The 22,613-nt window shown below is 38.3% G+C and overlaps 2 protein-coding genes across 2 annotated transcripts in view; both read left to right on the forward strand.

Annotated features, from left to right (window-relative positions):
* Window positions 1-447: 447 nt before the first annotated feature.
* LOC139724770 (uncharacterized) overlaps window positions 448-22,613 on the forward strand; it is a 94,222-nt gene continuing 72,056 nt past the window's right edge. The window contains exons 1-2 of the mRNA XM_071635888.1: window positions 448-693; window positions 1,556-1,595. Coding sequence (XP_071491989.1) covers window positions 658-693; window positions 1,556-1,595 — 76 coding nt within the window. The 5' untranslated portion in view covers window positions 448-657. The remainder of the gene's footprint in view (window positions 694-1,555; window positions 1,596-22,613) is intronic.
* On the forward strand, window positions 4,524-22,220 carry LOC139724756 (uncharacterized). Its single transcript, XM_071635876.1, has 10 exons — window positions 4,524-4,677; window positions 9,047-9,108; window positions 10,319-10,417; window positions 11,186-12,765; window positions 13,008-13,185; window positions 13,495-13,587; window positions 17,601-17,796; window positions 18,719-18,814; window positions 20,543-20,611; window positions 21,777-22,220. The coding sequence occupies exons 1-10, from the start codon at window positions 4,524-4,526 to the stop codon at window positions 21,971-21,973; spliced, it is 2,724 nt and encodes a 907-aa protein (XP_071491977.1). The 3' UTR covers window positions 21,974-22,220.

Consider the following 22,613-nt stretch of genomic DNA (forward strand, 5'->3'; position numbering starts at 1 on the left):
AATTTGTGGCCAACATGTCACCTTGATTTTTTTTTTCCAATTATGTGAATTGTTGGGAGAACCATGCATTACGCAGATGTATGTTGGCGGCATACCAGTTGCCATACTGACATTTCTAGTTAGGAAATTTTCTTTGCTAGATCCAGATGTGCTAGAGCCCTCTTGATTGGGTGACAACTCATGTAAAAGATGCGAAAAATGAAAGTTTTTATGGAAGCCCCAGGGTCATTCTCTTTTGCATAAAGGAGTGGTATGTCTATGCATATACATGTTGAGGAGGGGACCATAATACCAGGTTGTACAAAATACACTCAGTCTGATTGTAAACCACTGCTTGGAAATGCACGGCCAAAGTTTTAGGGAAACTTGGCAAGAATAATCCTTGAATAAGGGATTATTGCAAATTGGTTATGCCACCCAGTGTTGGGGGGGGGGGGGGGACTTATATTTGTCCATGACCAATCAATCGAAAGCTCCAAATGCCTGTGTTCCCATCAAAGTATTGTATTTTAGTACTGTATGTACTATTGATTTGCTTGTAAGGTGGAGGAGTACAAGGAAAAGACGTTGGGGTACTTGAAAACTCAGAAGAATCTTCAGCGTCAGCTAGCAAGGGCCAAGAGAGAGGCTCGTGAAGCACAAGCAGAACTGGCAAGGATGAAGCAAGATGCTAGACGCAAGGCCATGAAGGAGGTAACAGTCTTTCCAGTGCATGAATAGCTTGTTAACCTAAGACACCCTAGATGCATAAAGAGATGACAAACTAAAGATTAATAAAGAGAGCAACAGTACTCCAGTGGATGCTGAACAATGTGATAAATAACATGTTAAGTACATGTATAGGGAGAGAAGTTGGTGAACATCATCAAATGAAGTAAAGACAAGATTATGGCTTAGGTTTCAAGGCTGTATGCAGGGCTTGAATTTAGCGGTGGCCCGGGGCCACCAAAAATGCACATCGGGCCACCAAAATTTCAGAAATGAAGAAGTTGGTGGCCTGATTGGCCACCAAAAAAGGTCAGATGTTTGCCTTTGGGCCACCAAAAATAAAAGTTAGTGTGGAGCCCTGCTGTATGTATGAAATCATGTGCATGTATGTATGTTCATCAAAGATGTGCATAAAATGGCGGAAAACCCCTAAGTCACATCGGAGTGAGACAAAGGCACATGCAGGTATAAAATTTTTTCCAGGGAATATGAAGTGAAATAGAACATGAATGCCAGTGATTAAGTGACTTCTTTGAGCACCAGACGCAACTAAATCATACCAGTATTCAACAAAAGCTGTTGGACACTTGTGCAGTCACTACTCTGACTCTGGACTAATTTTCATAGTAAAGCACAAAGCGTGAATGATTAGGGGCTCTTTCCTTCAATTTGTAAAATGAAGTGAATGCTCCTTTTAACTGGCATTTGATAATTTTGCTGTGTTTTGCTCAAAGATTCAATCATCAAAAAATCTATTAAAAAATATCCTAGAGGTCATTGTTTATTTGACACCGTCCTGTATATTATACAAAGTTCTGTATGTGATTGATGTGATTCATATTCACAGAAAGCCAAAGGAAAGAGAGCAGAGCAGAAAAAAGAAACAGGTGAGTTGGTAATTTTTTTTTCAGCCTATGGTTACTAGAGCTGGAAATAATTTGATGCAAGGAATATTTTGAAGAAAATCTGTAAGATATCCTAAGATCATTGTCAATATGTATATATATATATATATATATATATATATATATATATATATATTATTATAATTTTAGTGGTATGGGGACATGAATTAGTATATCACCTCGTTATGGGGACTATATCGATTATAGGGACGTCAAAATGTCCCCTTAACCGTTAAGCTTCCTGGCGACGCAGCTTCATCTCTCGAATAAAAAAAAATAAAAATTCATTGGAAAGAACCAAATCTCAAAAATAGTGGTGGGAATTTCGTGCTCACATGGTTTCTTGTTTCAAACGATGCATTTTAAATCTTTAGGATAAAATGAAAGCGCACACCGGGCAAAAATCGAAGACGAGCGCCATCTCAGGTCGCACGGCGGCGAGCCCTAACCCTAGCGCTAACCCTAGCCCTAGCGCTAACCCAAGCCCTATGGCTATGGCAGTTCTGTGGGCATATCGCATGCATAGCGCGAAATTAACCTTGCATGCGACAATATACGAGGCAGACGCGACGAATGCCATCGCGCACTTTGAACTACCAATGCAATGGATCATCATATCGTTTTCAACTTTTCAAACGAAGTCAGAAACAGCCCATCCTAAAATCTAAGGTAAGTAGCGGCAATTTATATAAGCACAGTAATATCAAAAGTACTGTAAAGTCCATGAGTAAGACGAAGTCTGACAGACTAAAGTCAGTAGTAGACTGTAACTGCGACCAGCAGCCCCATACTACGCAACGCTATGCGTATGGGGCTGCTGGTCGTAGTTATGTAGACTGTAGTGACTATAGTGTAGATCTAGAGTCATTCAGAATCTACATGTAGGATGTGGGCTGTTTGTTGTTAATTGTTGGTGTTACTATAATAATAACTGCGACAGCCCGAACGTGCTGCGTAATAAACATCGTTCAAACAAGTCTGTGGCCTGATGAATTTGTTCATGCTGACTCGAACACAGCTACAAATGTTCCGTTTGGTGACCCCCTTTTTTCTCTTGAGGCCCTGACACACTTTTCCTGACACATTTTTTGCCATACCTAGGGATACCTACCTAGGGAAGATTCTGAACGCAGGCATATTACGCCTCTATATTCAGTTCAAGATTCTTCCTCTTCAAGATGGCTGGCTCACTTCCGGGAACAGGGCTTTCATAGTCATAATAACTAATTTCCTTGTAACCTCTGACATTATAATACCGCTGACATTTTTATGCCTCTGCCAACGAAGTGGCCGGAGGCATTATGTTTTCGGGTCGTCTGTCCGTCCGTCCGTACATCCGTCCTGTTTTGTTTTTGTCAATATCTCAAGAACCGTGAGGTGGTTTTGCATCAAACTTGGTATGAGGGTATATCCTGGGGGGATGATACTTTGTTGGGATTTTAGGGTCAAAGGTCAAAGGTCACAGGTTATTTTGTGAAAAAAAAGGTTGAAATTTCATGTTTTTCTCCATATCTCGCAAATGGTTCAAGGTATCTTCATGGAACTTAGTATATATGCATGTACCAGTGGGCAGTGATTATCTAGGGAAGTTGGGGGTCATGGGTCAAAGGTCATCTCCTCAAAATATCACTACTTTCCTTATATTTATGCAATGCCGGAAGGATTTTTTTTTGGCTTGTTGTATAATTTTTGTATGCATGTATAACCCAATATATATTCTTTGGGAAGTTTCTTGCCAAAAGGTCAAAGGTCAAGTGAAAGTGCTAAATTGCACTTCTTCCTCCATATCTCAAAAGTAACTCAAGTTATTATCATGAAACTTACATATTTATGCATGTTCTACCTAACAGTGATTGTCTTTGGAACTGTGAGGTCAAAGGTCAAAGGCCAGGTTGAGATAATACTATTTTACCATTTGATACTGAAATTATACTTTTTCTCAATACCTTGAAAATTACTCAATGCATAAACTTATAAAAGGGTCAAAAGTCAAGTTAAAATCATCAGTTCCCCCAAATAGCTACACTCTGACGTTTTAATCATTCATCCAATTGAACCTACAATGTAGTTCTAGGAAAGTGAACATCAGCACATTTGTGGCAAACCTGTCATTTTGATATTTTGCCAATTGTGTGAAACTGTCATCACACATTGTCAAGACATTGTACTATAGACCTATTAGGAGAACCATGCATTATGGCGGAGGCATACACCAGTCGCCGTAGCGACATTTCTAGTTACATCTGACATTATTAACGTGGCATTTTTACCTGGCACCGAACAAACTGTACCTGGAACAGTGGTTAATTTTCCTGAATATATGGAAGAACGATGTTAAATTGGCATAAACTTTGGGTTAAACAATACTTAACATATTCATCGCTAAAATCTGTTGCAAGGGCCTAATTGATTTAATAGTCTCACAGTGAAATCATAACTAGATGTCAAGACGTAAATCCATCAAACTGGTGAATTGAGTAGGATCGACACTTGGAGTGGCTTATTTTTATTGCTACTGTTACCTTAAGTAGGGCTGCCTTTATTTACCGCATTAACAGTCACTAACCCTGGCTCGCGGGTCGAACCTGAGAGCCGAGTCTGAGTCTGACCCGCCTTATTTTTTCATTTGTTAACACCCAATCACAGGCCAAGCAAGGCGGGTCTGACCCGCCTTTTTTTGCCCCAAGAAAAGGGTATAGGGTTCGTCCCACAAGCAGGGGCTGCTCTGGCATTTTTGGCATGTGTAAATGGAAAGCCAAGTGTGCCCCAGCAATTTGGAGCAAATTTCAGGTCAATGAGTGAGCATTTTAGGGCTTCATTGTTTCACTGTGCATAGGACTACCTGCCTCCCGCAGATGCAGATTTTCACGGCAGGCACATTGTTTGTTTACATACCTTGCGTGAAGTACTATGGGTTATGGCAAAAACTGGCCCCTCGAGCTGGGGTTAGTAAACGCAAAGCTCTGGACTCGCGAGCCAAGTCTGCCCAGTGAGGCAGGTCTGCCCCGCAAGCCGGGGCCCAATGTCAATGCGATAATAGCCTCTCACTGTGCTGCCAAGCGAGGTAATTAAGATGAATTGTGATGAAAAAATGACCAGCGTTATTCCTTCCAAATTCCAAAGTATGATTGCTTTACAAAGTAAGGCGGGTCAGCAGACTCAGACCCGAGAGCCAGGGTTCAGTGACTGTTAACGCAGTAAATAAAGGCAGCCCTATGGTCGCAGTAGCAATAAAAATAAGCCAATGAAGCAACATGAATGCTGGGTGAATTCCTATGCAAGCTTGTTAAATAGCCCTCAGCAACAAACTGCCCACTTTTGAAGATCGAGCATTTTTAGACAGATTTGTTTATGGTTTGATGAAGGACACTTGCCCCTGATACCCACACATTTTATGACACAAGTCATAGACTTTTGCTCTCCATTCACCCGTATTCCAGGTCGGCCGTAATCTGGCAGAACTCCCTCAGTCGATTTTGGTCGATTTTTAGGTTTTGAGTGTTTTGTGTGTTTTTTTCTCATGCTCTTTCAAGTGGGCCAAAAAATAAGTTGTGATTCGGTACAGAAAGTTATATTTAGAAAGTAATTTTGGCAAAATTCCTGAGGAGAAAGGGCGATTAATCTGGCAGAACTGTGTAAGACGAGATATAGAATGAATATGTTAATCAGGCAGAACTGCGTAAGTCGACTTACGACAACGCTTGGACCAAGGTGTTCCTGCATCCTGCACGGACATGGTATATCTTAACAAGCGCGTGTGCGGCCTTGGTAGTAACGAAAGTGTTGCGCGTTCGAGTTAGCAGATCAGTGCCTATAGCTAGCTAGACACACGTCGTACGGCTACGGAGTATTGTACACGACGACAGTCACGCTAAAGCAATGGATCCAAAAGCAATAACCCTCGTTACTCTTGGGGGAAATTGCCACTTTCTTTTCCTTCATAGACTGGCTTCAAAACAGGTCAATATGCAATATGCCTGAACTATTAAGTTTTGCTACAATCTAGTGTTTTTTAAGCCTAGAGCATTTCTAGATCTAACAAACGTTATAGTTTGCATCATGTCTGACATCGCGCTCCAGTCAACTTTAGGCCTACTTAGTACTGCAGCACTTGTCCATTAAAGTGTAATAGAAATCAATGTACTGTGCGTTAGCGTAGGTCACGCGAACAGCAATATCTGTAATCCATAGCTTCTTATTTTGTTTTTCATTGTAATAAGCGGTTAGTCAGCATGGATCTATGGGATTGATCTCGAGAAGTTCAATGAATATCTAGAATACCGTCCATAACAATGGCATTTTCGATCCAATCCTACAGACGTCAGAAATTGGCCAATACTAACACTTTTACAAGTTTACTTTTTAATACCGGTACCGTACCGGTACTCCCGGTAGAGTTGTGCAGTAGGGCCTACTAGTACTAGACTACTGGGGCCTACCATTACTTAACTTAGGCTGAATTGCCGGTTATTCTGTCTTTACTCAGTTTTCTATTTTTCTAGATTTGATTCGGCATAGACATTCTTTTAATAAGTCTGTAATATGAAGAATCTAGAATCTACAGGTTAAAAGTGATTAATTATAACCATTATGTAGCCCTAGAAATAGATCTGAAACTTAGATCTAGATCTGTGATCTATACGACTATTACTAGACATTATATAGGCTATAAACTTTATAGACTTACTGTTAGTCATTATACAGGCAGGTTAGGCTTTACATTGTTCTTAGATCTACTATAACATTAGTAACATTAGTAGGCCTACTAGGCCTAGATCCCCAATAGACAGTCTAGTTCTAGATTTAGCCCGTACCTGGATATAGAGACGATATTATTAGACTCTAGATCTAGAGTCTAGACTAGAAACTAATTTTCATTGATATTACTAGTCTGTTAATGACGCCCCAAAATAGACGTCTGGATGTTACAGACCTAGACAATGGAGTAGAAAGAGTTTGAGCGTTTTAGGCCTGCGTAGAGAGTAACGGTTAGAACACTACTACCCTAGTACTGTAGTAAGCCTATACGGTACTGTAGGAGTCGACACAAACGAGTCCTAGGGTCCATTTTTTATTTCTAATAAAGCTGTAAATAAACTTTTAGTCAGGCCTAGCTCCTAGTATTCTTTAGTTTAAATTGAGTTCAGGCCGTCAGCCAGTTGTAGGCATACTCGTACAGTACTTTGGCCCCTGGGCATAGAGTAGGAATGATGAGATCAGTAGGCCTATCGTATGCAGATCCCTGTGGCTACGTACCTCTCTACTAGTCTCAGATGTCTAGTGTATCGTTAATAGGCCTGAATAGACTACAGTCTAGACGGTCTACAATGTAGTACCTGTAGTCTTGATGAACAATATCTATAGCTTAACATCTAGTCTAATATTATTCTTAATCCAAATGCAATGCTTCATGAGATCGACAATAACCCAAGCAGCAGCCAGGCTTTTGATGTAGCGGTACTTCTTGTGCCACTAAATAATACTGAAACATGAACACAGACTGACAACATTTGGGGAAAGCAAGTTATTTTCCACATACGAATGAATTGATAAAATTAAATTGAATGTGAATCAATAATGATGACTTTATGCAATGTGAACAAATATTTCAAAAAATTGTACTCGATCTAAAGTATTCATTGTTTTGACACTGCATCCGTTGAATAGTAAGGGGGATGGATGGTAAAATCCGATAGACAATCTGCAGAAAATAGACTGAGATACGTAATTGTGGCTGATAAACCACGTGTTTATCAGCCAGAACTGCGTATATCTAGGAGATACGCAGTTCTGGCTGATAAGCATGTGGTTAACGACGAAAAGAGATACGTAGTTCTGGCTGATGAAACACATGCTTATCAGGCAGAACTGCGTATTTCCTTGAGATGCGCAGTTCTGCCTGAAACCCCCCCCCCCCCCCCCCCCCCCCCCCCCCCCCGCATGGCCAAAGACTTACGCAGTTCTGGCTGATCAACCCGGGCGCGTGACCAGAGATTCGCAGTTCTGCCAGATTACGATTGCAAAAATTTGGCGACGATTAATCTGGCAGAACTGCGTAAGTTTTTTAAATTGGTAATTATTACTACTTTAAAAAGGTCAAATTCAGTCATACCACAGCACCCAATAATTCGCTCGTATTTATTAAACTCGTATGCAAGCCGGCTCGAGGCTTGCATACGGTATACGGTTGCAAATTTGGTATCAAATTCAAGGAAAATATGTAAACTATCGTCACATGTTACTCAAATTATTGTAAATGAAAAATATCATAGCGTAATTTGAGCTTGAAAAATGATGAAAAAGGTAATTCGTGCAGTACACGTTCAAGACGTCAAAAGAATACCAAATTCACTTTGCATCTCAATGAAAATGCATTATTTGGTAGTCTATCTCTTTCTTTCTATGTAAATATCTTGACAATTTGTTGCTTAAACCGGTCAGAAACTAGTAAAATATACATCAATGTCAGTGCTGATCAGCTTGAAACCGTGCAATCTCAAGAGTAAGCTCTCTCATTGGACAGCGCAGTTGCATTCAGCGCTTGCATTACGTCATTACGCTGCAACATAATGGTTTGATGCCACTTGCGGTTTCTTGGCATGCGTGTAGTTCAAGCCAAGTTCAAGTGCTGGATGCAAGCACTGTCCAATAAGAGAGCTCTTTCGCACCACTGTACACTTTGTGTGGAACATACTTCCGGCTTAGGAGTGAATTTTGCAGACATTTCAAAACAGAAAAAACTAGTAAAAATCATGTTTGCATCTCCTTGACTCCAATATATGATGAGAATCTAAGCTTCCTCTCTACGAGAAAGCCAAAATCAGAAACAACAGTTTCTTAAACCAGTAAGGAACCAAAAACGAACTTGAGACGACAAAATCTTCTATGAAAAGCAGGTAAAATTTATGCAAATTCAACTGATTATATCGCCATGATAGGATCCGATATTATATGCATATTTAGTATCAAAATAAAGATCAAAGTCTGCAGAACAATTTACTGTGACTTGTAGCCATGACGAATGTATGTACAAATGTACAAGTCGCTACACTGTGAAAACCATAGCCCTGTCAAACTCTCGCAAAATCTCGCACGACGAGACACCTTTCGAACGCAAAAATCGTCAACGAGAGTGCTGAATAAATCTTGCCGGATCGGCTCATTAGCATACGTGCTGCGGTCTGACTGAATTGTCATTTTTTTGCTGAAAATAAATTCTTTAGGCCAATTATGACCAAGAAAAGAGGAAAAATGCAACTCATCGTATCTCAGTTTAGAAAGGTGTATTCTTTAAACCCGATTTCTGGCATAATGTGTTAAAGGAGATACGCAGTTCTGCCAGATTACGGCTGAGGTGCGTTTTGCTCATAGTGTTAAAACATATCGTTTTAAATGTGCATTCAGAACACACTTCAATACTGTTTTCTATGCAGCGGGAGAGCTACTTGTGAAGCTGAATGTGCAGTTGAAGGAGTCATTGGCTGTGCAGAATCCAGTAAGTCCTAAAAGAATTGATATAATGTACAGCAGGTGATAAATGGCACCTTGATGAAGGGGAAAAAAAAAGGGTATACAAGTGCATGAACTTTGTACATAGAATGTGTTTTGTACCTAATACTTTTATATATGTACATACATGTTTAACTGTCATTTGAAAACATAAACTTTTCCAAAACAGACCTTAACCTTAATTACCGGTACTCAAACAGGTCAATCAAAATCTTGAAAAAAGTATTACAGTCATATAAATGATTAAGAATCAAATTTTATAAATTTTTTGGCAAAGGGAGGGCTCCCAGGCCCAAAATATTAAAACATCTTCTTCTCCTGATCTAGCCTTTGGACAAGGCCTCGCGTGCTGCTTGTCTGCCGAGCCGGGTCTGAAAATAGACTATTGCACTGTGCGTTTATTACAACAGTGATCAGTGAACCGAGCCTCGTCAACGGCGAGGCCTTTGCTAAATTGCGCAGCTCATTAGATATTTGCATATGCATGAGGTTCATACATACAATGTATACAGCAGCTAGTGACGATTGTGGCCAATCGTATTTGTCCAAACCACAGTGTTTTACATCCATTGGATTCGTTTATTACATTGAATATTATGGGGGATTAATATTCAAAGGTACTAAATAATGAATAATATCTAGTTCAGTTTTCAATAAAATATAGATTTATGAAAAAATTAAAACTATTTAATAACTAAAATATTCATTTTTCTATAAGTTAAATAGATTTATTGTAAAATTTTGCTCCCCCATCCTTTTTTTTAACTTACGCACAGTGGTTCGTGCGATCAACTGGTCGTAATATTGTTATTGAACTGCAGGTGAACTCATTAAATATGTTATCCAATAAAGCCATTACTTTTTAGAAAATACTTGCCCCGTAAATACATCTTGAAACTCGACTGTTCTGCTTTATCTGGGACGTTATTATTATTATTATTATTATTAAATATTTATTTTTCTTCTTTTTTTTTTTGGGGGGGGGGATTGGAAAAACAAGGGTCTGGATGCAAGGGACTAAGTTTAAAGGATGAAAAAACAGACACAAATCAAACAACTGCACACACACATGTACATTATATACAAAATAACAACCAGACAAATTTTGCATGAATGCAGTGCTAACAGTGCTAACAGTGCAATTTTCGAGGAAAATTATTAACCTACCTCAACTCTTCTGTATCTTCTTTCGAAAGGATCCAAGCATGTGCATGCAGGTTTTAGATAAAATTGACTGTGAATCCCTAGTGCCCGTACTAAAGGACAATGCAGACTTTGTCTCCACTATAAAGAGGGTGAGTGATATACATAGTTCTGTTATTATGTGCCTGTACTTTTGACAATGTCATACATGTGATACTGCATCACAAACCCACCAAAAAGTTGCCCGATGTGGATTTTTAAGGTTAGATTCTGAAAGAGGAAATTTTAAGCCTTAAATTGATACACAGTTCAATACCTTTTGGCAAAGTATACCCTTTGGAAAGATACTGAAAGGGAAAGGAGGCTCTCAAGTTACGGATTCACTCATGCACATAAATTCAACTCACTGTGTCTTGTATAGTGACCTAGCTGAGCTGAGACAAAAACAGCATCTAGATTCTAGATGCTGTTTTTGTCTCAGCTCAGCCAGCTAGGTCACTATATTCTAGAACTCAATGGGAACTTCTGTGAAAGGATTGATTAGATCACCCTGAAACTTGGTACACACATTAAGAACATTCCACTGATTGTTTCTTCCAGATTTCATTGCTACAGCATGCTCCTCTCAAAAGTGGTTAAATTATGGTTCAAAATGAGCAAGAGAACCAGGGCTGAAAGGAATAAAAGTGCACAACACAAGATGGAAAACTATTGGTTTTGAAAGACTGTGAAAAACACAACTTTCTTTTTGTTTTATAATTTCAAACTTCAGGAATCAATAGAATAAAGATTACTAAACAACTCTTTCAGTAAATATAAAAAGCTGAACATTTTTAACGTTGACCCAGGGCACCTTTCTTGAGCCATAGCACAAAATATTATTAAAAGGCTGTGTTACTTTTGTTTGTTTTGTGATGCAGGGTCACGTATATAATGAAAATTCTTGGGATGGAGTCCAAAATCACAGCAACAGGAAACCAGATGACTGTGGTTGGTCTGACCACGACCTCAGAGGAGATATTAACAGCAACAGGAAACCGGGTGACTGTAGTGGGTCTGAATATGAAGACCTAGAAGCTGATGATGACGGCGACTGGAAACCAGACGATTGTAGTGATCCTGAATCTGAACATGGACAATCAGAAAATGAGAGAATGAATCTGTTCAAGAGCATTAAGCGGAAGAGGATACCATCTGATATTGAGAGGGGCTCTCAACGAGATACGCAATACCCTGCAATCACAATTCCTATGCACACATCCAAGGCTGATGGGAAGCGAAGTTACGACAAGATGAACTCCTGTTACTTTTGTGAAGATATGAAGGTTGGCAAAATTCCTAGGCACTTGGCAGTAAAGCATAAAGATGAGCCGGAAGTTGCGAAGCTCCTTGCCTTGCCAGCACAGGAACGACAGCTTGGTTTTGAAAAACTTCGTTTGTTGGGAGACTTCCAACATAACATTGCCATACTCGATAAACAAGAAGGAGAGCTATTTGTCAAGCGCAGACCAAATAAGAGGAAAGTGGCTGAAGATTACTTGCCCTGTGTACACTGTCTTGGGTTTATTGATGTGCATGAAATGTGGGCTCACATCAAGGCGTGCAAGCATAAAAAATCACAAAATGACAATGCTGGAAAGTCTATCATTGCAGAATGCCGCATGCTTTTGGATGGTGGAAATTCAGACCTGTCTCCTAGAGTTGCAAGAGTGAAGGATGTAATCGTGAAGAACATGCGGGAAAAGGAGAATGACAAGGTAAAACAAACCGTACAGAGAGACTCTTTAATTCTCCAATTTGGGGGAACTTTGCTCGAAAGGAAAGGGGAATTGCAAAAGAACGACATCGGGAAGAGGATGAGACAACTTGCCCGGCTTGTTCTTAAAGTAGACGAGATTGACCAACCTGTCACCCTAAACCAATGCATAGATGGGAAGATGTTTGATGTAGTAGTCGAGGCCACACATCAGCTCTGTGTTGCGGCTGAAGAAACAACCATGAGTGGAATGCCAATGACGAAAAGCCCGTCACTTGGGCTGCACATTGGATATAGTCTCATTAAGTGTTGTAATCTGAAACGAGGAATCGCAATCAGGCTTGGAGACCAAAGAATGAGGAGAGAGGCTGATGACTTCAAAGACCTGTATGAATCAGAGTGGGCTGATTTGATATCTGGTCCTGCCGTGCAGTCGTTGAAAGAGCGAGTGTACCGGAAAAGGGAGACCTTGCCCACTACAGCAGATCTATGCAAACTCAAAGAGTTCACTGAGGAAGCTATCTCAAAAGGAAAGGATCAATTGCTGGCCCATCCATGTAAGAAAACATGGAGGAGCTTAGCAACTGCACTTTTTGTTGCTGTGACCCTGTTCAATAAGCGAAGAGGAGGAGAAAATGCAAGACTCCTGTTGAGAAGTTTCAGGGAGCGGCACACCATGGACAGAGTCATCAATGAAGATCTAATGGACGGCCTGAGCCCACTTGAAAAGAAACTCGCAAGGAGGTAAAAATTCATTATGTTACTTTTTTATTAACAGTGTTAGGTTATTCATAAAGATGCTCATTTCTAAAATATGAATAGGGGATATTTTTGTCTTCGAGAGAATTATGAAAAACTTGAAATACTATATTACTAATAGTACCATCTAAATTTATTTCATCTGTGTGCCTTTTCCCCCCCCAAAAAAAAATATTTACACTTTTTTGCAAGTTAATGATGTGCATTATATACCTTATTTGTTCTAGATTTGACTGCATTGATCTGCCTGGGAAGAGGAATAGAAAAGTGCCCCTCCTTATCAAAGGACACTGGGCTTCAGCTATGGAGCTACTGGATTGCAAGCGAGAACAGTGTGATGTATCACCAAGGAACATCTTTTTCTTTGCCACCCCTGCAAGACTTACACACATAAATGCATGGCAGGTACAGTACATTATACAGTTGTAATGTATTATATGATATTTTCATGCATCAGCACCAAAGTGTGGGAGGCATTATGTTTTTGGGTTGTCCATCCTTCCGTCCGCCTTTCTTTTTTGTGGACATCAATGTCGCACTGCGGAATAGCAATCAAGTTTCAGCGCCGTTGAATAGAATTAGTCATGCAGCCTACAAGCTTAGTTTTTTGGAAATAAGCGGAGACTAGCTCTTTAAAGGAAAAAGTCATTATCTTGCTATGGATTCTTTGATCTAGCTCTGAACTTACAAATTTGTTTATCTTGCACTGTCTAGACACTCCATGACTTCAGCTTGAAGGCGGGTTGTCAATCACCTAGTGATATTTCTACTACAAGACTGCGGAAGTACACCTCCACTTTGTTGCAGGTATTTACATTTCAAGTAGAAATAATAGATTTCCACTTGTTTTTGTATATTTGTGCTTGTGTCTCTAGCTGTGTTTACTGTATATTATGCTATAATTTTCGCGTACATAAATTTTCGCGAATTGCCGCTGTCACACATTTTCGCGAGTGGTTAAATTCGCGATTGGGGGACCAGAGAAAATATGAAGTGGCGAAAAAAGTGTGAATTTTCAACTTACTAGCAAATAAGAATGATATAGGACCTACACTGCATGAAAAAAACTTACCAAACTCTGCAAACTAGTAAGTTAGAATTCAACATTTTTGAAGTGGTTAAGTCCATCGCGCTAGATTTCTGACGAGTGGTACGAGGGTATGAGTAAATTCAGCAGCAACCAGCTGGAGCATAAGAAGCCCCGGCCCCTAAAGTTGACATGTAGCGGCATGCAAACGCAAGAGCTAGTAGTAGTACTAATACATGTAATCAAGGGTGACATGCTAAAATAGCCCCCCCCCCCCCCCTTCAAAAAGACCTCACACTGAAATGTCATTGCTTTTTTCTTTTTCTTCCACATCTCACACACATTTTAAGGCCCTACTTGCAAAAATCAGGGGTACGGTTGCAGTGATATAGCACATATTTGTGACCCATGTCACAAAAAATGGTGGTTTCCTATGAATGTGTGTGTATAAAACATGTATGGGTTTTACAAGAAGTGATGTCAGAAGAATGTTTTTCTTTTTTTTCTATTTGTTTTTGTCGAGCCCACCGCCGGTGAGGGGAGACTAAGGGATCGTTTTTGGCGTCCGTCCATCCGTGACGCTACAAAAACTTGAATAACTTTGTTCACATTGCTTTTTTTCATCAAACTTGGATGGAAGATGGGTTATACAGCCTTTCGCATTTTGCAGATTGCGGAGGTCACCTTAAGGTCAAAGGTCACCAGCAGAGGTCAACGACCTTTAAATAGGCCAGCGTTAAGTTCTACATGCAAGTTTCTATTATGGTTAATAACTTAGCACCCATATGCCTATTTGTGACCAAACTTGAATGGTAGATGTCCCATAGTAAGGCGAAGGTCACCACAAGGTCAAAGGTCACCGGCAGGGGTTTAGGACCTTTTAAAGGCCATCATTAAGTTTTACATGCAAGTTTCTATTTTGATTCATAACTTTGCACCCATATGCCTGTTTGTGACCAAACTTGGATGGTATATGTCCCATAGTGAGGTGAAGGTCACAAGGTCAAAGGTCACTGGCAGGGGTCAAAGAACTTTAAAAGTGTTACATTTTACATGCAAGTTTCCATTATGGTTCATAACTTTGTGCTATAATTATGCATAAGGAAATGGGCGAGACACATGGCCATCGCCTTGTTTCTCAGATATAACATCACTTTCGGCTATCAGCTATTCTAGATAAAAAGAATTTAAATGAAAAAGATTTAAAAACAAAGAAATACATAAAAAAAGAATTGGGGAAAAAATTTGCATATTTGCATAATTGATTAAAGGTACTCTTTCTGGTCGTGGGAGATGAGAAAGCAAAATTGTTGAATTATGAAGTGAAATGTTGAGAAACATAACTGATTTATTATAACTAAGACAATGTAAGCATTTCAGAGAAAATAGTCGACTTATAAAGATTAATCTATTAATTATTTTCTTGTTGAAGCGTTGGCATAACTGCTTTTCTTTTTATATCCTTTATTTTTATTTGTGTTTATATCTCAGCAAAAGCACATGCGTTTGACCTGAAATTTTCACAGAACAGTTTTCAAACATGGGCACCCACCCACCTTGTGTTTTTGCACATGCTAACAAAGATAAACAGTGCCTTTAACGTTAGGGTGTCCCTTTTGCAGACTTTCCAAAATAGAATAAAACATTACATGAACCAGAGGCTAGTTATGTTGGCTGTATCTGCAGAATTTTAAGTTAACCGTTATATAGATTTCGAATAATGCACAAAAAATGACTTCTTTGTAGCCTTTGTCTTGGGCTCAGTCCTGTCTTTTTATTACAATCTCTGTGTTCTGTTTGATGATCAAAGTTCTACAAGAGAGCTATTGTAAAAAATTGTCATGTAGTAAGAATGCCTAGGCACATGTTTGTAATTTGTGACAAAATTGAATCACATCAAATACATGGAACACACCCATGCAGTACTAGGGCCTGCAGCAGCTAGACTAGTATTGTTGGTAATAATTTCTGACCACAAAATTTGGGGGGCCAAATTAGCCCCTGGCCTTCAGGCTTTGAAGTTTCCAAAATCGCCCGGGCTATGTAGGGTTAAATCGGTTCATGAGTTAGTTTGTCTATCATAATTTCCTTTTTCCTGTTCCTTGGTCTTTTATCAGTCCATCTGTTCATTCTTCAGATATCGTAGAAACCTTTGAGGAATCAATTTGAAACCTTGCATCGATGAATACATCAGGGTGTCAGTGACCAGGTTAGACTTACGGCTGCAAAGTATATTTTCATAGACCTAATCAAAAAAACAACAACAAGCAAATGAAGTATGAAGCGGGCCATTCATGTGTAATGCATATAAGAGTACAAGTGAGCTAAAGAGACACAGAGGTTACAGGACTCGTTATGCAGAAGGAAATTACTCTTGTATCTTGTGCTTCAAAAAGTGATGCATTACAGTATGTGTGACCTGTGTTACATACTAATTTTTTTTCTGTAGAAAGTAGTATTTATATGAACCTATATAATATAGAAAGGGTTATAAAAGTGTTAAAAAATTTTGTTCATAGACATCTTCATAGTGAAAACATATTTGTCAAAACTTTTCCATTCTTGGCTGATTAGTGCATCCTTTTGAGCAATCTTGTATAAATTGGACATCAAAGCTCTTCATTATACCCTGGCATACACATAGTGTATAAGCAGTACGTATAATGGGAATCAGCGCGTGGTCGGTCGGTCGGGCGGTCCGTTGCAAATCTTATAGATCAAACTACTTCTACAGTTTTGAAGCAATTGAAATGAAACTTGGTGTACATGATGACATTGAGGTGTAGATGTGCAAGACCTGTTTCTTTGTGTTTGTCGGACAAAGCGTTGCCATGGTAACCACAATTTCCAAACCTTGTGGAACGAATTACTTCCACAGCATTTAAGCAATTAAGGTCAGATTTGTTGTGTATGATGATCTATAGGTGTTGTTGTGCAAGACTCCATTTGTGTTTGTACTGGACAAAGCATTGCCATGGTAACCACATATTTTTGCAAAAATCTTGTGCAGCAAACTACTTCCAGAATTTTGAGGCAATTCAAATGAAACTGAACATGCATGGTATTGGTGACATTGACGTGTAGATATGAAACATGTTTTTTTGTGTGTTTGTCGGACAAAGCATTGCCATGGTAACCACAATTTTACCAAAACCTTGTAGAGTGCACTACTTCAAAAGCCATAGTACATACATGTAGCAGGTATCATATTCTGTTCTATTCTGCCAATTCAAATGAAACTTAGCATTAAGCTTCACTGGGTGATACACTATCGTTGCTTTTTATGTGCAGTCATTCTATTCGTTATTTTACCATTTGACCATATTCAATGCATTTTTTGCAAGTTAAAGTTTGCATGGTCAATTAGTGTAGATGGCTGTAATTCCATATTTCTTTGATCATTTGTCTTGAAACCTAATTTAAATTGAAATTAATACTCAAAGTTACTATGCACAGCATTTGATGTGTTGCATGGAACTATTAAAGCATGTAGGTCACCCCACCTCTTCAGGGGGGCGTTTCATCAATGAGTTCGTCGGAGGTTTTCACCAACAAATTTGCTATGAGGCAATCAGACGCAAGGATTTCAGTAGCTTTTAACAGTTGTCGGGGTAAATCACTGACAAAAAGTTTCATGAAACACCCCCCAGGTCATACTAAAATGAGACTAGAATTATTAGGGCACTTACATGTATGTTCCTTGATATTTGAGAACATTGCTCTATAGTTGTGTGATTATTACATATTCATGTGTGTACACTTATTTTTTTTCTTGTTTTTTTTTTGTTTCCAGATCCTTGACCTGTCAGATGGGGAGTTGGAGTGGCTCTCCAACCATCTTGGACATGAACTAAACATCCACAAGGATGTGTATCGACTCCACTCTCCAGTCATTGAAGTTGGGAAGGTGGCGAAGCTTCTCCTGGCTGTTGAGTTGGGAGTTGTTGGAAAACTTCAGGGCAAGAACGTCAATGAAATTGATGAAGATGGTAATCTTGTCAATACTTCTAAAAACATCTTAAATGCTATTCCAATTACAACTGAATAAAATAATTTTTGAAGCATACGTGAAGTACAGTTGAACCTTACTTATCCGGCCTCCCTTTATCCGGATCTCTCTATTATACGGACGCAATCTCGCCGTGATTTTTTTTTTTTTTAATAATTACGAGAGGAAAGGGGGATTCCCAACTCCTTGAGAACTCCTACACAAACACACATGAATTACATATACTTGATACATTTCTTAATAATTATTTAGGTAAATCATCCCAAGAATTTATAAAAGAAAATGATTTCATTCTTGCAAACACGAACCTCTATTTTGGGGTCTGTTACTGAGTGTAACAATCAAAAGGTTGCCGTATACACATTACTACATGTGGTACTACATTGGGCTACATCAGTACATGTGTATGTATGTACATGAAAAGCATTGAGTCTCCCGTGTCTGGCCAAATCCCTTAACCGGATGAGCCCTGGTCCCGACTTGTCTGGATACGAGAGGTTCAACTGTATGTCAATTATTTGAAAGGTACTACATAAAAGAGGTAAGATACGTTAAAACTTCATTATGAATATTATATTACTACTATTGGGCATTCAGATGAAACTAGCATTCTGATGTAAAAACAATCTAAACATGTGCCGCTGGGGGGGGGGGGGGGGGGCAATAATCATGCATACTAAGACCAGGCAAACTATATATGGTTGGTTACCATTGTGTTCTCTAATTAAACCAGACCCTGCATTATGAATCTGAGACAGGGAATTGTCCAGGAAATATGCCAAGCCTCCATTGCATAATGTCATCCCAAGTTTATATGGAATATTTCATTGAATTTCAAAGAAAATGTAGATGGTACAATCTGCACAGTTTTAATCATTGTAATTCTTTTAATTACATTGCAGATATCATTCTTCCGGATGAGAGGGATGAGAATGAAGATGAAGAAGACGAGGCTGAAGAGCCCTGTTCCAAAAGGGCTCGTTTGCTTGAAACTTCAGGTAATAGTCACTTGCTAGTGCCTTGTACATGTCTGTAAATAATTACTTACCAGAATGCAATGTAATTATATCTGATTTGTGTTTTCCTTTGAAGAAAACTATTATACAAATGCAAGTTGACTTCAGTGATTGTGTATTGGTCTGCATATACAAGGTGTTAAAAACTGTTGCAATTTTCATCTTTGATACATTTCTACCAGATTCACTGATGATATATAAATTTTGAGAGTGTATTGCAAAGACGTGCACAATTTTCTGGGCATGGTTTGGTGACACAAATGTCTTCCTTTCTTCTGTTATTACGACTAATTCTTGTCAGAAAAAGGTATCAGATTTTTGTAGCCTGGACAATTGTAGCTATGCATATGAATTCTAAACGACTCTTAGACTGCCAAACTCATAAAAGAAGTCACAGAGTTATGTACTAACAGAAGAATGAAAGACTCTTATGCCAGGAAATTATGTCAAAAAATTGTACAGGTCTCTGCTACACACAATCAACATTTTGAAACTATCAGTGAAACCTTTAGAAAGTTACTCAAGATGAAAATATTACCTGTACCTGTTTTTAGCAATTAGTATACATGTACATTACATCTTTTAATGCGTAATGTTTCATACCTATTTGATTTTTGTTCTCCATTTGTAAGCAAGTGTTTGCTTTGGTTGGAACGCTGTATAAATAAGACGTGCCCTAATACGCTTCAGGAGATATTAGTGCCCTAATCGCAATTGTCCACAGATCTAAATTTAAGTCTCCCATTGAAGCAAATTCTTACGTATGCAAGCTTTTTCACCATTTATCACTTTTTCAACTCTATGTGATCGAAGATTTTTGAACAGACTCAGGTTTTAACACTATAAAGTGTTTTAGTTTACTCCTCACTTTCAGTGAAAGGCTGCAATCTCTGAGGTTCTAATGGATTTTGTACTGCTCCTGAAATTTGGCTATGAGCAGTTCTCAGATTTGGCTGGCTGCCACATATGACTTAACTTCAAAAATTCTCTGACTTAATCATCTCAGATTTGTGCCATCAGATTTCAAGTAATGTCTGTAATTTCTGTTCATTCTTTTTGGTTGGTTTATCTATTGGAACCACCAATCCGACACAATGCTTTTAGTTGGTGCCTTCATATTTCACATTTCACAAGTACTATTCCATTTATTTTTACTATAATTACTAAGAATTTTTTTTTTAATTGTATGAATTAATTATGTTATATTATTGTATTGTTTGACATTAAATATGAAAATGAATTCAAATTCAAAAATCAAATTTTTATGCCTCTGCCACAAAGTGACCGGAAGCATTATTTGTTTGGGTCGTCCGTACGTCCGTCCCGTTCTTGTTCTCGCAATATCTCAAGAACTGTTTGACGGATCAAGACCAAACTTGGTATGTGTATGTATCTTGTAGAGCCAATGAACTGATTAGATTTGGGGGTCACGGGGTCAAAGGTCACATGGCTCATTATGTATGCAAAATTAGCCTGTTGCGATATCTCAAGAACAGTTTGACGGAACAACATCAAACTTGGTGTCTATCTTGAGATGCTAATGAACTGATTAAATTTTGAGGTTATGAGGTCAAAGGTCACTGGGCTCATATACATATGCAAATATAGCTCGATATTGTTTTATAACCATTAAAAGCGGAGGCATATTTTTCGACTGTGCACAGTTGAATTACTCTCTAGTTTATTTTTATTTTCATTTTCATATTTTAGATGAGGATAGAAAGGGAGACTCACAGGAAGAGACACATTGTCAAAGACAAAGAGGAATGGACAAATCAGGTACCACTGTATATTTTGTTTTTTGTTTTTTTCCATGTGTAACTCCCACGCAAAATGCATACCCACCTACTGTCCCAGTTGGTATAAACATATTTCAATTTTTTACATTTACAGAACCAAATTTGATTTGCTATTTTTCAATTTTCTTTTATTTGTGTAAGTTTGCAACTATGCACATTTTGTGACCTTTTGCTTGTCAGACCGATTCCAATTCAGTATGACTGATTGAACACTAATACTGTGAATAGTTACAAAGATGAAGATGATAAAAAAAATATATATAACTCCAGAATGAGCATGATGATAGGGGATAATGGCGAGACTAGTAGTTTTTGTGTATGGGCCTTTAGCTTGTTCAAGATAATTTTAATTAGTAATTTTCCTATTGTACAGAGCATATCAATTAAAAGGTAATCCAAAATCAAAAGGCTATTATTTTAGAGTGATTTGATTTAACAATGAGTATTTTGCTTACAAATTGAAGAACAACTGATCTTCTTTCCATTGTTACTTTTCTTGCATTTTATGTGTCACACATGATTTGGTATATTGTGATCGAAGTTTACAATATCAAATCCCACTTTATACAAGTTTTCACGAAATGGCTGATAGCCTGCAATGAAAATTTTCATTTATGTCTCCCATGAATGGCCTGTTTTACCAAAGCAAACTTATGTAAAATCATCAATTTCATAATGAATTCTTTCCTAAAATCATCAGGATTAAAGAGAAGACTTACAATAACCATGTTCTTAAAAAAAAAAAAAATGAGAAGAAATTACCTCATGGTGCAGGAAGAAGCAATCTTACCAACCGATCCATAGCATTGGTAACGTCAATGACTTTCTTATGTTTTACCAAAACTTGCAAAAAGTGGAATTTGACACTGTTTTCTTCAATCGCAAACCACTCAGTAATTTGACATTGTTGTCTTCAATCGCAACTACTCAGCAGTTTGACACTGTTGTCTTCAATTGCAAACCACTCAGTAATTTGTAGTGCAAATGATGTAAGGAAAGTAACAACGGGAAGTTAATGAATTCTTACTTTTTTATTTCTTTTTTTTTTGTATTGCATTAATATTCTAATTAGATTATCTAGGAACAATAACCCTCTGAAGATGGATTACCTCTTTTTGATATGCACTGTTTATATATCTTTTCAGTTGTGATCAAGAAAAAACGATGGACTGAAGTTGAGAACAGGATTTTCTACCAGACATTTCAGAAATATGTTATGAGCAAGAAAATGCCTCCACGAAGGTTGCTGGAGAGAGTGGCAAATGAATTGCCGTGCAGGTCAGTTGCCCAGATTAGAACTCGCGTAAATAATTTCATAAAAGATAAGCAGAAGAGTATCTGAGATATATTCGGGTCATAAGATCAGTGATCACAAGTGGAATGAATTTCCATTTATTGTGCTAAAGGCAGAGGAAAATGTTCAACCACACACAGTGAAATTTGTCTTGTTCTCTTTTATCATTGTAAGTGAAGGTAAATATTAGCAGTTTCTTTTTGAGATTTCCCTGTACAATGTTGGTTATTTTTACAGTCAGCAGTCTAATTCTTATACACAACTGATGTTTAACCCTGCTGATGAACCGATAATAAATGGGGGAAATGTTAACCGAAAGGTGCTAGTGTGTGTATTGCTGAAATGAAGAACATTCCTAGGATCATGAAGACAAGGTATCATCCACACTATCAAAAAGTGGCGGCCCAAATCAAATGTGGCCACTTATAGTAATCATTTATTTGCCAATGCATATTCGGGATTATGCTATAAAGCACTAGAAATGAGGGTGTTTTTTTTTTTTTTTCCGTAGAGATTAATTATTTGCTGGCATATGTACAACTGAGCAGCTGAAGGGGACATAACTTCATCGGTGAAAAGTTACATGCTACTTTTGAGGAAGAAGTACCGTTCATTGTAATTCCTAGAAACAGAGAGGCATCTTTCAATTCAATGTTTTATTTCAATTCAATCTTGTCACTTGTTTAAA

Source organism: Diadema antillarum, unplaced genomic scaffold, assembly GCF_040938485.1.
Source record: "Diadema antillarum isolate AM-2024a unplaced genomic scaffold, OU_Dant_1.0 scf00000227, whole genome shotgun sequence".
Lineage (NCBI taxonomy): Eukaryota > Metazoa > Echinodermata > Echinoidea > Diadematoida > Diadematidae > Diadema > Diadema antillarum.

Bases quoted from the DNA above. Each gene is read 5' to 3' on its own strand.
- LOC139724756 (XM_071635876.1), top strand. From the start codon at position 4,524: ATGGGTTATGGCAAAAACTGGCCCCTCGAGCTGGGGTTAGTAAACGCA. The intron at 9,109-10,318 runs GTAAGTCCTAAA...TTCTTTCGAAAG, and splicing joins CATTGGCTGTGCAGAATCCA to GATCCAAGCATGTGCATGCA. The intron at 13,186-13,494 runs GTACAGTACATT...TGCACTGTCTAG, and splicing joins CACACATAAATGCATGGCAG to ACACTCCATGACTTCAGCTT.